At 45.0% G+C, this 12068-nt stretch overlaps 1 protein-coding gene and 1 long non-coding RNA gene across 2 annotated transcripts; one reads left to right on the forward strand and one right to left on the reverse strand.

Annotated features, from left to right (window-relative positions):
* Positions 1 to 267: 267 nt before the first annotated feature.
* Positions 268 to 3832, forward strand: LOC136528811 (uncharacterized). Its single transcript, XR_010777144.1, has 3 exons — positions 268 to 354; positions 3344 to 3392; positions 3726 to 3832. It is a non-coding gene; the product is annotated as an uncharacterized lncRNA (long non-coding RNA).
* LOC136528810 (probable sulfate transporter 3.4) lies at positions 3755 to 9464 on the reverse strand. The gene is made up of 10 exons (XM_066521795.1): positions 8822 to 9464; positions 8597 to 8645; positions 8236 to 8443; positions 7944 to 8115; positions 7708 to 7773; positions 5775 to 5882; positions 5518 to 5634; positions 4688 to 5378; positions 4514 to 4590; positions 3755 to 4410 (listed from the first exon to the last, which is right to left on the reverse strand). Exons 1-10 carry the CDS (start codon positions 9236 to 9238, stop codon positions 4270 to 4272), a joined length of 2046 nt encoding a protein of 681 aa, XP_066377892.1. The 5' UTR covers positions 9239 to 9464; the 3' UTR covers positions 3755 to 4269.
* Positions 9465 to 12068: the final 2604 nt, after the last annotated feature.

The following is a 12068-nucleotide window of genomic DNA, read 5'->3' on the forward strand; positions in this document are numbered from 1 at the left end:
TTCACATTTCAAAATTCAGAGAAAAGAAACACATGGACATTGCCTAGTATGGAGCAACTACTCTATTAGCATTAGCTAGTTTTGGTGCTCCACCACGCTTCTATCTATTTGAGGACGAATTTGCTGGCCGACGGTTTCATGTTGCCTCTAATATCGCATCCTCCCCACAATTAGGGTTGGCAATAGAAGCTATAAATACGTGCATTTAATCACAGGGTGACTGCTAGCTCTTGCTAGATTCCATTCTTCGCTGCAAATATTCAAAATGTTCCTCAAGATTTTGTTAGAAAATTTAGGGATAGGGCACCTTTGGAAGGAAGATATAGTCTTTTGACTCCATGCATGGATATAGATGTAAGTACCACTCTATCTATATATGCTGTAAGTGATAGACATGCTTTATCATCATTGAAATGTAGCTGCTGGTATCATGGCTTCGTTCTGGCCTTCTGGGTGCTCTTGCCACAACTGATGGTCCAGAAACTGCTACCTTAAAATCAGTCATGAGAAAGTGCACTAATTACCCACTTGTGTTTGCATTATTCTCCTAGTCTTGAGATTAAGGCTAATAAGCTATCATTATGATTTTTTATGCTAGGATGTCTAAATTAACAAAAGAAATTCCTTCCCATTAGGGTGCCTCTGTGATCAAAATTTAATACTATTTAGCAAACTATCATGCTCTTACGAGTGTTTTGATCAGGCACTGTGTTTAGCATCCATTTCCCATTAAATTATTCAGAGTAGCAGAATAAATGCCTTCCGTAGTTTGTTATTAACAAATAAAGCCCTTCCTCGTAGGAAAGCAACTATAGATGGGGGTACACTCCATCCAAACACCATGAGACACATGTATTGCCTTGGCACACGTGTGGGACCCCAGTGCACAGTACGTACACGTGGCACACCCAACGCTTATTACTACTACTAAAATGATAAAAGTTCGTTTCATGATAAATAATGACCTGGACACACACACACAAAGTGAGCCTATACTAATCATTCCCCAGCATGTTAATCTCATGATTAAATTTGGCCACCCCACCACTGACCACAAAGTCATCCAGGCCCAGGGAACTAAACCCCACCAATTGCATTGCAGAATCCAACACCAAAGGGGGGGAAAATATATTCACCTTCCACCAGGTGTTATTTTACGTGAGTGATGAATCTGCCTCTTGTGTTTCTTTCGGAAACTTGGAGTGGAGTGGATTATCTGTAACAGTTTCTAATAAAAGCAGACTTATTACATGTTTGAATTAAGCAAACAGGAAGACAAGAAACCAGAAGTTCATAAAGGTTGAACCGTGAATCGTGTTTTTTTTTGTTCCAAGTATATATGGAAGCACTTATGTTACTGCTAAGTAACTTGGTTTAATTAAAATCTCATTTATACCAAAAGTTCCTTTGAACCTTGTACTATGCCGTAGTTGTTGCTCGTGTATATCCAGCGAACAGCAAAGCAGTCAAATTATGTTGGTGGTGGGTTATATATGGAATGGCACTTCAATTGACATGGTCCAGTTTGGCACATGCAGAGATGCTATCCTGGTTTTTTTCCCCACAAATTAAACAGAAATTGTACCAAATAGCATGATTCTATAGTAATTTATCAGTAAATAGAATCCAAGACTTTTTTTCACTTGCGCTTGCAAAAAGGAAATTCTCACAATCACATCCAAATTTCAACCACCACACCTTTTGTCTCCCATCCAACAAACCCTTGTGCCGCGCACAATCATCCACTTTTCCACTCTTTTTCCTGAAAAATAGACTTGGCCTCATATATTTTTTTAAGACTTGAATGATCATGAAGACTACATTTTATATATGTCATGATAGATGCACATGTTCTGGATCTATTATCGTAGACATGGATAAAAATTTTAGATTGCATTTATCAGATAAACCACATGTCAGATTAGGATTGAGAAAAAATGTGGAGACATAAACCAAAGGTTTTTGTTGAACTACCTCACCACAAGGTTAGATGTTTTTTTTTTAGTTTCGTGCACCCTATAATCAATACCTCCAATAGTTGTTTGAAAACACATGCACGATTTCTTGAGAGGGCATTTATCGGTAACAAATTATTAATATATAGGCTTGCTTGTTTTTTTTCTAATTTTCTATTTGTGTTTTCCTTTAAAAATCAAAAGCCTAAATTTCTCAGACATCACATTCTAATAGGTAAGAACATATCCCTTTTGAAAACTTGGGTGGAGTGGATTCTCTTACAGATTCTAGAGCAGAGTTGTTAATATGTTAGTCCAAGTGTAGTTTCTTGTGTTCCGATGGAGATTCCAATTCAAGAAACGGCCGACATGAAACTAGAAATTCACAAAGGTGAAACTGAGAATCAAGCTTTTTTTCTTTCTTATCTCTTTGTATGGAATGCCTATTTTATCTTAATGAGAGTAAAAAAACTTATTTAGTGCCATGTAACTCCATGTTTTATGCATTTAAATCTGAGCCTTGATTTTTTGTAGTTGTCATGTATTAAGCCAACAACGCAGCACTACAGGTTAAGCTATTAATTGGTCTCTTGTCACACTGGAGTATTGTGGGAATCAAACTCTAGTGGTCGACTGACATCCACTCTTATCGGACATAGTCCAGTTAGGCACATGTTATTTCCTAGTTTTTATGTATCAAACAATAGGATTCTGTAGCAGATTATCAATAAATCGAATCCAAGGCTTTTCATCGGCGTTCCAAAAAGAAGATCCCGCCAATCACATAGAAATTAACCATCACTCCTTTATGTCCCAATCAAACACCTATGCCAGCGCACACTCTCTTTTCGGCCCCTCCCAGTAAAATAGGCACATGTTTTTTTATGCTAGGATGTATAATAGAATATAGGCCTTGTTTAGTTGGGTGAAGTTTGGGATTTCGGTTACTGTAGCACTTTCGTTTTTATTTGGCAATTAGTATTCAATCATGGACTAATTAGGCTCAAAACGTTCGTCTCGCGATTTCCAACCAAACTGTGTAATTAGTTTTTTTTCGTCTACATTTAATGCTCCATGCACGTATCGCAAGATTCGATGTGATAGCTACTGTAGCACTTTTTGGGAAAACTTTTTGGAACTAAACAAGGCCATAGTTATTATTAGTTAATATAATTTTGAGTAATTAAAATCCCATTATATTAGCTAACCGATATTGCTAATGTTCTATTTGTGTTTTCCTTTAAAATCAAAAGCCTAACTTTCTTAAACATCACATTCTAAGAGGTATGAACATATCCTTTTTGAAAACTTGGGTGGAGTGGATTCTCTTACAGATTCTAAAGCAGAGTTGTTAACACTTTAGACCATTGTAGTTTCTTGTCTTTCAGTGGATATTCCAATCAACAAATGGTCGACACGAAACCAGAAATTCACGAGGTGAGACTGAGAATCAAGTTTTTTTTTCTTTCATATCTCTATGTATGGAAACACGTATTTTATCTTAATTTTTTTTCTAGAACATGACTTCACATGCTTATTTTATCTTAATGAAAAAAGAAACATTTTTTTACTGAAATGTAAAGGTTTTATGGGTTTAAAATTTGAGTCTTGCATTTTGTTGTTGCAATATAGATGATGATGTTTGTTGGTCTCTTGTTATATTGGAGTATATAGAGTTGTACGTAGGAATCAAATTCTAGTGGTCGAGTGATGTCCATCCTTACTGGACACGGTCTAATTTGACACATGTTATTTCTCATTTTTTCACAGGTCAAGCGGCCAGATTCTACAGCAGTAGATTGTCGATAAACAGAATCCAAGACTTTTCATTGGCAATTCCAAAAAGCAGATTCCAACAATCACACAAAAATTAACCACCACCACTTTATCTCCCAACCAAACACCCGTGCCGGTGCCGTGCACACTCCCTCTTTTCTGCCCCTCCCTGTAAAAATAGCCCTAGTCCTGGAGTTTTTTTTTTCTAGTGCAAAAAAGTCCTGAATTGCCACGAAGCAATTCTCGTTTGATTACTTTGAGAACAACTACAACAACGGGTCACATCCTTCAAAAACTCTTCCCCTCCCCTGCAGCTGCATCGGATCGGAGGAAGAGAGGAGGCGGCCACCACCATGTTATTCGTCCTGCCCTACCACTACCATCAGTACCAGCAGTCTCCCTCTCGCCTAATGGCCGGAACACGATGTCCTCCTCCGAGAAGCACTCGCTTCTTCTACTGCTGCTGCTTCTGCTGGCCAGAGGACCGTGCCCCATGCCCCCATCCTATGCATGCTCCCGGCACCTCAAGGTCAGCCGGTCAGGGCTGCGCCGCTTTGCATGCCCCCGCTGCGACGGCCTCCCCTACGCTGAAGAAGAGGCGGTCCGACCCGAAGGTCTCCCCCACCGCCGAGTTGAAAATACTCTCCGCCACCGACCCCAACGGGTTGGCAAGCACCAGCTGCACGCATGCGGCAAAATTCAGTCATTTCATTTGGCAATCCAAATCGATGAACAGGTATATATGTAGCAACATTAGCCAGCAGCTGTATATGCATGTGTACCTCGATGTGTCTTTTGTCCAGGACTTTCTTCAGCTCCGACAGCGCGTCCAGACCGCTCGTGTCGATCGCCGTGACGGCTGCAAGAATCGAACAAGATTCGATCACATGATGACATGAAGCGAGTAAACTTAATGTAACTAAAGTTCCATGGCGCTAGCTAGCGAGCTAGCTCACCGCTCATGTCGAGGACGACGCATCGGATGGAGGGGAGGTTGGACTTGAGCGCGCGCTCCTCCTCGTCGCGGAGGTACCGCAAGACCCGCTCCACCAGGTACATGGAGTTGGCGAAGTAGATCGCCGACTCGACGCCGACGACGAGGAACGCCGGCACGCGGACGGCCTCCCGGTACTGCGCCACGCTGCGGTAGCTCTGCGTGCCGGGGACCAGCCCTTCCACCACCAGGTTCGGCCGCGTCACCTGCAGCAGGATCTTGAACAGCGAGATGCCGACGGCGACGGCGAGGCCCATCTGTACAGACACCAGGAGCACGCCGAGGAAGGCCGACACGCACGCCAGGAAGTCCAGCTTGTCCACCTTCCACAGCTTGGCGGCGCCGCGCACGTCGATCAGCCCTATCACCGCCGTGATGATGATCGCCGACAGGATCACGTTCGGGGTGTAGTGGAACAGCGGCATCAGGAACAGCAGCGTCACCAGCACCATCGCCGCCATCACGATGTTGGACACCGCCGTCTTGCAGCCCGCGCTGTAGTTCACCGCCGACCGGGAGAAGGAGCCCGTCGTCACGTAGCAGGAGGTGCAGGAGCCGGCCATGTTCATGATCCCGATCGCCATCATCTCCTTGTTCCCGTCAACCTGGTAGTTGTTGATGGATGCGAAGGTCCTGCCCACTGCAATCCCTTCCTGCATTTTTTTTCATTTTATTTTCGAAATAACAAATCTCCTTCAGCTAGCTGGGTCAAAATCTAAACTTTCATGCATTTTGAAATCAAAATCACAAATTCACATCGCTGCAGTGCAGTTTCATGGAAATTTGTCTTACAGTTAAGGACAATATGCCTGTCATGATCCCTGTTTTGATCGCCAGCGCCACGTAGGAGCCGCTGAAGGTGAGCATGTTCGCTGAAGGAGGGTTCACTCCCCTGGGGAGGATGCCAATCTGTGTTTTTGCAGAATGTGAAACAATATTTTAAGAAGAAGATATTTACAGATGAAGCAACGAATAATGATTTGTTTTTGTTTCTTAGATTTGAGGTCTGAAGGGAACTGATTCAGATTGGCTATACTGAAGATACTTACAACACTGATGGTGGGGGATTTCCAGATGTAGGAGAGGATGGTGGAGATGATAACTGACGCCAGGGGAGCACCTGCTGCTACCAAGAAAAGCTTTGGATTCCTTTTGCTCTGAAAAAAATATACAGTGAACAAAATTAGCAGTTGATAAGTTTGTCTATCATTCATTCATTGCTTTTATAATCTCAAACAAGACAAAATAGATAGATTTGTGTACTGTAAATTACTAGTAGATACAAGAACTTTAGGAGTATAAATAAATAAAATTATGTAAAAAGCTGTTGATTTTGGAGGCACTGATTTTTGAAGATTTCTCAGGCATGGCCCCAGCAGAGTGGAATTCTCAGACTGACACTTTTTTTAAGCATATCATACCAAGTGACAAGGAGCAGCGTCCTTCTTAAGCAATTTTATCTGCAGCTAGCTAGAGAGTGATGAAACTATAGACACTTGTCATGAGTGATGGCGAATCATTTACAGTCTCAACTCTCATGGAAGTGCTTGTTAATCCTTTTCTGGAGATATTGGTGACATATCATGCACAGATGACCATGGCCAACTTGCTGCATATTAGCAGGTGACACATCAGAAGCCAAATCAGACGCATTCTCCCCAAAAAGGGCATTGGGCGAGGTTCCACTGGTGCATTGTCAGAATAGATTCCAAAGCCACAAGCACATGTCTTACTCTATCTGATCCATGTGGTTTAGCAATGTGAATGCTTGCTAACATTCTATCTACACACACAATTGGTACTTGCAAGTTCACACCAGACTATATCTATCCAAGCAAAGTTTTTTCTATCGATCGGGCATATTGCCCGTTTTTCATTAAGAGGCTATTCAAGCAAAGTGCTGCTTCAAAATACATGTGTGCGCTTCAGGCCTTCAGCAATATATGCTTTGTTCTTGTTTACTTAAAGAAAACAGTGGTGCTTTTCATTTTAAAATAAAAAGAAAACAAAATGATGCTTTAAACTATCCCCAATTCATAAATACACAACCTTAAAGAGGAAACACTTTTTGGCACCATGTTTCAGTCCATTGATAGCTAGCTTGGAAGATTAGGCCTGGGTGAGGACAACTTTTCTTGGCATACCAACTGTTTAGTCGAGTCAAGTAACTCTGAACCATTTTTCTTTAAGTAACTGCATAGAGGACAACTAGCTTGGATAACTAACTGAAACCGTTCAAAAGGTCCTAAGGGAACTAGGCCATGCTGATTTTTGTTATAGAAAATACTTCTTTTGCTGCGACAATGTGTTGAACTTAGGGATTCTATTTGCAATAAGGTAAATGGATTGAAAGGAGTTCCTTTTATTTTTGGGTGGGGGTGGGGGTGGGGGTGTGAGGAGATGTGAACAGTACTAGGTCCCAAGAAGCAGGAGCTGGCTCTTAATTAATTACCCCCATGAATTATTGGACATTTCTTAAACTATATATGCAGTGGAGTAAAAAACTCCTTGTTAGTGGCGGGCACCATTGGGCCCCTCCATGAACTCAGGGTTTGAATCACCACCTTCCCTTTTTGCAGCCCCATCATCTTTCCTAGAAGCTAAGCTAAGCTACCTGTCCATCCAAACGCCATGGTCAGAAAAATCGTAGAGAATTTTGCCGACTGATGATTAACCAATCAATCTAACTACATCTGCCCTTTAGCAATTCTTTTTAATTTAATGAAGAAAAGAAAAGTGACAGAGATCAGATTTTACCCGGTTTAGTTTACACCGGTCGGTGTCGCGGGAGAAATGCGAAACCACTTGTACAAACGGTCCGTGTCACATTTTGTATGTGCGGCTACTGTTACTCTAGCTAGCTTTATTTATCTCTTACTACTAATAGTAATTAGTTGTTTAATCTTAGCAATTTCATCCGAAGAAATACACATGGTAAAGCCGAAGAATGAATACTCATACTCAAATGATTAGAGAGCTTACGATTTGGCGTGTGAGGAGGAGGATGGCGAGGAAGGCGGTGCCCATGACGATCGTCTGCCATTTCCACTGCATCCATCGTCGTCGTCACGAGCAATTGTGAGAACGAGGATGATTTGTTGCGTAGCTGGTCAATTTTATACCAGACGCAGACAGTCTTGCTGCTCTGTCATTGCCGGCCGGCCGGATCACGATCGGCAGGCGACGACAGAGCAGTCGAACAGAGCAGGAGCACGTACCTCGTCGTGGCGGTTGACGACGGAGCGCATGACGTCGACGAAGCCCATGTGGGAGGTGAAGTGGACGATGCCGAGCAGGCTCTTGAGCTGCTGCAGCGACACGATGACGGCGGCGCCGCCCATGAAGCCCGTCAGCGTCGGCTTGGACAGGAAGTCGACGATGAAGCCCAGCCTGCGATGCCAATGCATGGACGGAAGCGCATGCGTGATGAGCTGCTCTGCCGCGCCCGGCCGATCGAGATCGCCGGCGGCTAGCTCCAGTCAATGGAACAGTGTTAGTGCAGAATGGCACCTGAGGAATCCCAGGGACGCCTGTAAGGCGCCGGCGAAGAAGGTGGCGGTGAAGGCCAGCTGCAGGTACAGGATGGGCTGCTCGTCCGGAGACACGGCCTCCCGGAGCATGGACCCCATCACCAGCGACGCGACGGAGACCGGCCCCACCGCCAGGTCCCGCGAGCTCCCCAGCAGCGAGTAGATGAGCGGCGGCACGAAGCTGGAATCTGCTTGCAATTGCATGCATGCACCAAATCGGTGCCCAACAAGGTTATTACTGGAGTTGCAGATTCATTCATCAAGACAACCTGCTGCAGAGATTGAGATTTCTCCTACGAATTTGCAGGCAGGAGCAGGAGCAGGAGCAGGAAGAAACTCACATAGGCCAATGATCGGCGGCAGGTTGGCGAGCTTGGCGTAGCTGATTCCCTGCACGGCGACGGCAACGACGGCAACCGTGTTAGAGATAGTTATTGCGCGCCGCACGCCGGCCGGCCTATATTCTGGGCCGTGCCATAAAAAACCGTGCCAAAAGTTGCTAGGAAATGAATGAAGGCGAGGGAGGGAGGGAGGGGAGGAGAAGCAGGGGAAAGCAGAGCACGTGCCTGCGGGATGGCGAGGCTGGCAATGGTGAGGCCGGCGATGAGGTCGGAGCGGAGGAGACTGGCGCTGTAGGCGGACCCCCACTGGAAGACGGGGAAGAAGTACTGCAGCGCCAGCACCAGGCGCCGCGCCGACGACTGGTTCTTGAACTGGTGCAGCGGGTCGTCGGGGAAGAACACCTCGGCGAGGCGCTGCCGCAGCGCCTTCGCCGTCGTCCGCCGCTCCGGCACCGACACCTTGTGCAGCTCCAGCACCGACGCCGACGCGGTGCCCTGCCGCGTCACGGGCGCGGCGGGATGAGCCGGCGCCGGTGACGACGACGCCGGAGGTGGCGCTGCCGCCGCCGCCGCCGCCGAGGCAGCGGGCGGCGGCGCCTCGACGTCGTACGACAGGCTGTCCACCTTGTTGTTCACGACCATGCTGGTTGGCTGCTGGTCAATCGCTGCTAGCTGGTCGATGGCGTGCGTGGTCCCCGTCGGTTATCGCCGGCAAGGGCGGGCGGCGACCGACGCGCGCGCGCGTGGCGGTCGGCCTTGTCGATTTGGGCTTTAATTCGTGCCCTCGCTCCCGTGCTGCAACGGCAGGGGAGTGAAGAGAGAGGGAGGACGGTGTTTTGTTGTTGGCTTGCTGGATGGATTCTTGCGGAGGAGGAGGAGGCCGCGGCACCTTTTATAGGGAGGGAGCCGGGAGCGAGAGGCCGGAGGCCGGAGGCGGGACAAGCCAGAAGCCACCCCGGTTTGGACCACGGTCGACGAGTGAATGAACCAACACAAGAAGAGAGACTACGTACTGGTGGTTAATATGGGCATATGGCCATATGGGTGCGCCTATTACTGGCGAAATCTTCTCGTAGGATTTGAGCCACATGGATGCATGGAGTTTAATGGACTACTGTGGATTAACTTGGAGGATTTGTTTCGTCTCTTAATTCCAGGGAGTGTTTAGTTATCTGTCGATAGATTTATGTGGTCAAATCTGTCAGACCTATAAAAATCTATCAGATTTAGTACCAAACAAATATATCAATAGACAAATAGCAAAAGTCTTCTTATTAATTGGTATAGATGGTATAAGCCAAGTAGGTTGTTTAGTTTAGAGACTCAAGATGCGGGTTTAAACGGTTACTCAAAATCGAGCGGACCGAACCAACCCACTTCGGCGCACGAGCGGGCGGGGGCATCGTGTTCACATGTGTAGGCCGACCCAATGGCCATTTGCGCATGCAAGCTAGTATGAGGGTGGCAGGGGCAGGTGATTCGCAATGCTCGGGTTGAGGAGGGCGTATGTAAGCAAGCGAGTTGGAGCGTAGGGCATCAACAGACTAGGTGAGCTAGAGCGTGGGGAAAGGAGAAGAAAGCGTAGATGGCATGTGAGCCTCATTTACCGGTACCTCATTCCATCATCTGTTCACCCGTAAGGCCGTAACCAAACAAAAAGTAAGAAAAGCTACAATCCCTTAACGATGGGTCAATCAAAAGAAGAAACTAAGTTTGGACCAACCCATTTCATATAGGCATGTTCGCTGGTCTTATGAGCCGTACTTTTTCAGTGAACGAACAGTGTTTTTCTCTCACAACAAATTAGCAAATAGTACTTTTCAGCCTTGCTTATCAGTCAAGCGAACGGGGCCATAGTCTCGAAACCAAACATGCTAAGATTTCTTAGGTACTTTCTTAGTTTTCACTATTTGTCCATAGATCAATTGTCCACATTCATAAGGGAGGCATTAATAAGAAATAAAAAACAATTGAGGGTATATCCTCATTAAATAAAACATTAATTAATTGAGGAAACAGAGTGGATGACTACAACAACTATACTCTTTGACTTCTTTGGTGGTCAAATATTTTAAAATAGATTCTCCTGAGGCCTTGGACAAGCATGGTTAAACAAGAGAGCAAGGGTAATCGTGTCCTCTTCAATCTAACCCTAAGATGACTATCATTCTACCTTTCTCTTTTTCTTAATGCTAATTTTATTTCCTCCCTTCGCTTAAATCCTTTTTTTCTAAACAAATGAATCGCCTAAGATTAGTAAAAAAAAAAAGAAAAAGAAATTCAAACTATCTACAGTGCGCGCACACACGCTCTCTACCGGTAACTTGTCCATTTGGCACAACGACAACAAAACAATACTGCTTAAGTTCATTGGTCAACTCCCTCACAAATAACAAGTTCATCCGTCAACTATCAAAGATAGAATCAGTAGTTGACTGTACGCTGCATTTATCACTAACTGTGGTAGGTAGGTCTAATGAGTATTAGGCCTACCTGAAAATTAACAAAGGCAGATATAAATTGATTGCAGATGATCTCGTTACAGCAAGAACAGGTTCATCATGCTTCTCCCGCTTCTATATAGATATGGAAGAGCGCCCTCCTAATATATTCATATTTTGTTCGTCTGTTGCTCCTTGAAACCACACATGACATGACCATAAAATTCAGAGTTTTTTTCCTTGAATTACAGTACAAATAGATACAGACGTTCACATACATATATTACTAACAACAGTATTCCTAGCATCCATCCGGACGCAGTTCCCGTGCGCGCCTGACGAATACAACTCCAATTAACCACGCGTCCATCCTACTCCAGAGGCAGCGTCCGTCCATCCTGGAGCTCCCGCGCCCGCGCCTTGACGAACGTAGCTCCCTCGCCAGCTCCCCATCCCGGCCGATCCGCTACGGCATCCCGTCCCCTAAGCTACTGTCTTCCCGGCCTTCATCTTTGCCACATCAGGGAGCCACATCAGCTGGACCACCGAGGGCTTAGGCTTCCTCCACATGTATATCCAAATATACTTTTGCAATATTCAGATGAAACAATTACAACATACCACAGAAACAGATAAAACATTCGGAACATATACTTGCAACATAGCTATTTGCAACATTCAGGTAAAACATTTGCAACATACGTTCTGAAATAGATGAAACACTTGAAACATGCTCTTGAAATATGCTATTGAAACATGCGTGTATAACCAAAGCAACATATGCAACATCTAGATCTACTTTTACAACATTCAAATGAAACACTTGCAACATAGGTCTGAAAAACATCTAAAACATTTGAAACATATGCTTGAACATGCGTGTATAGCCATAACAACATATGCAACATCAAGATGAAACACTTGAAATATATGTCTGAAACAACTGAAACACTTGAAACATAGCCTTGCAACATGTCCGAAAACACCTGAAACATTTGAAACACAGCGTCACCGGTGGCCACAACCTACAT

The sequence above is a fragment of the Miscanthus floridulus genome, chromosome 19, assembly GCF_019320115.1.
Source record: "Miscanthus floridulus cultivar M001 chromosome 19, ASM1932011v1, whole genome shotgun sequence".
Classification (NCBI taxonomy): Eukaryota; Viridiplantae; Streptophyta; class Magnoliopsida; order Poales; family Poaceae; genus Miscanthus; species Miscanthus floridulus.

What these genes read in the sequence shown, in the direction of transcription:
- LOC136528810 (XM_066521795.1), bottom strand. Translation starts at nt 9,238, where the DNA reads ATGGTCGTGAACAACAAGGTGGACAGCCTGTCGTACGACGTCGAGGCG. An exon ending in AATCCCCCACCATCAGTGTT is followed by an intron (nt 5,635 to 5,774) that starts GTAAGTATCTTC and finishes GCAAAAACACAG; the next exon opens with ATTGGCATCCTCCCCAGGGG. An exon ending in TGGACAAAAGACACATCGAG is followed by an intron (nt 4,411 to 4,513) that starts GTACACATGCAT and finishes GCATGCGTGCAG; the next exon opens with CTGGTGCTTGCCAACCCGTT.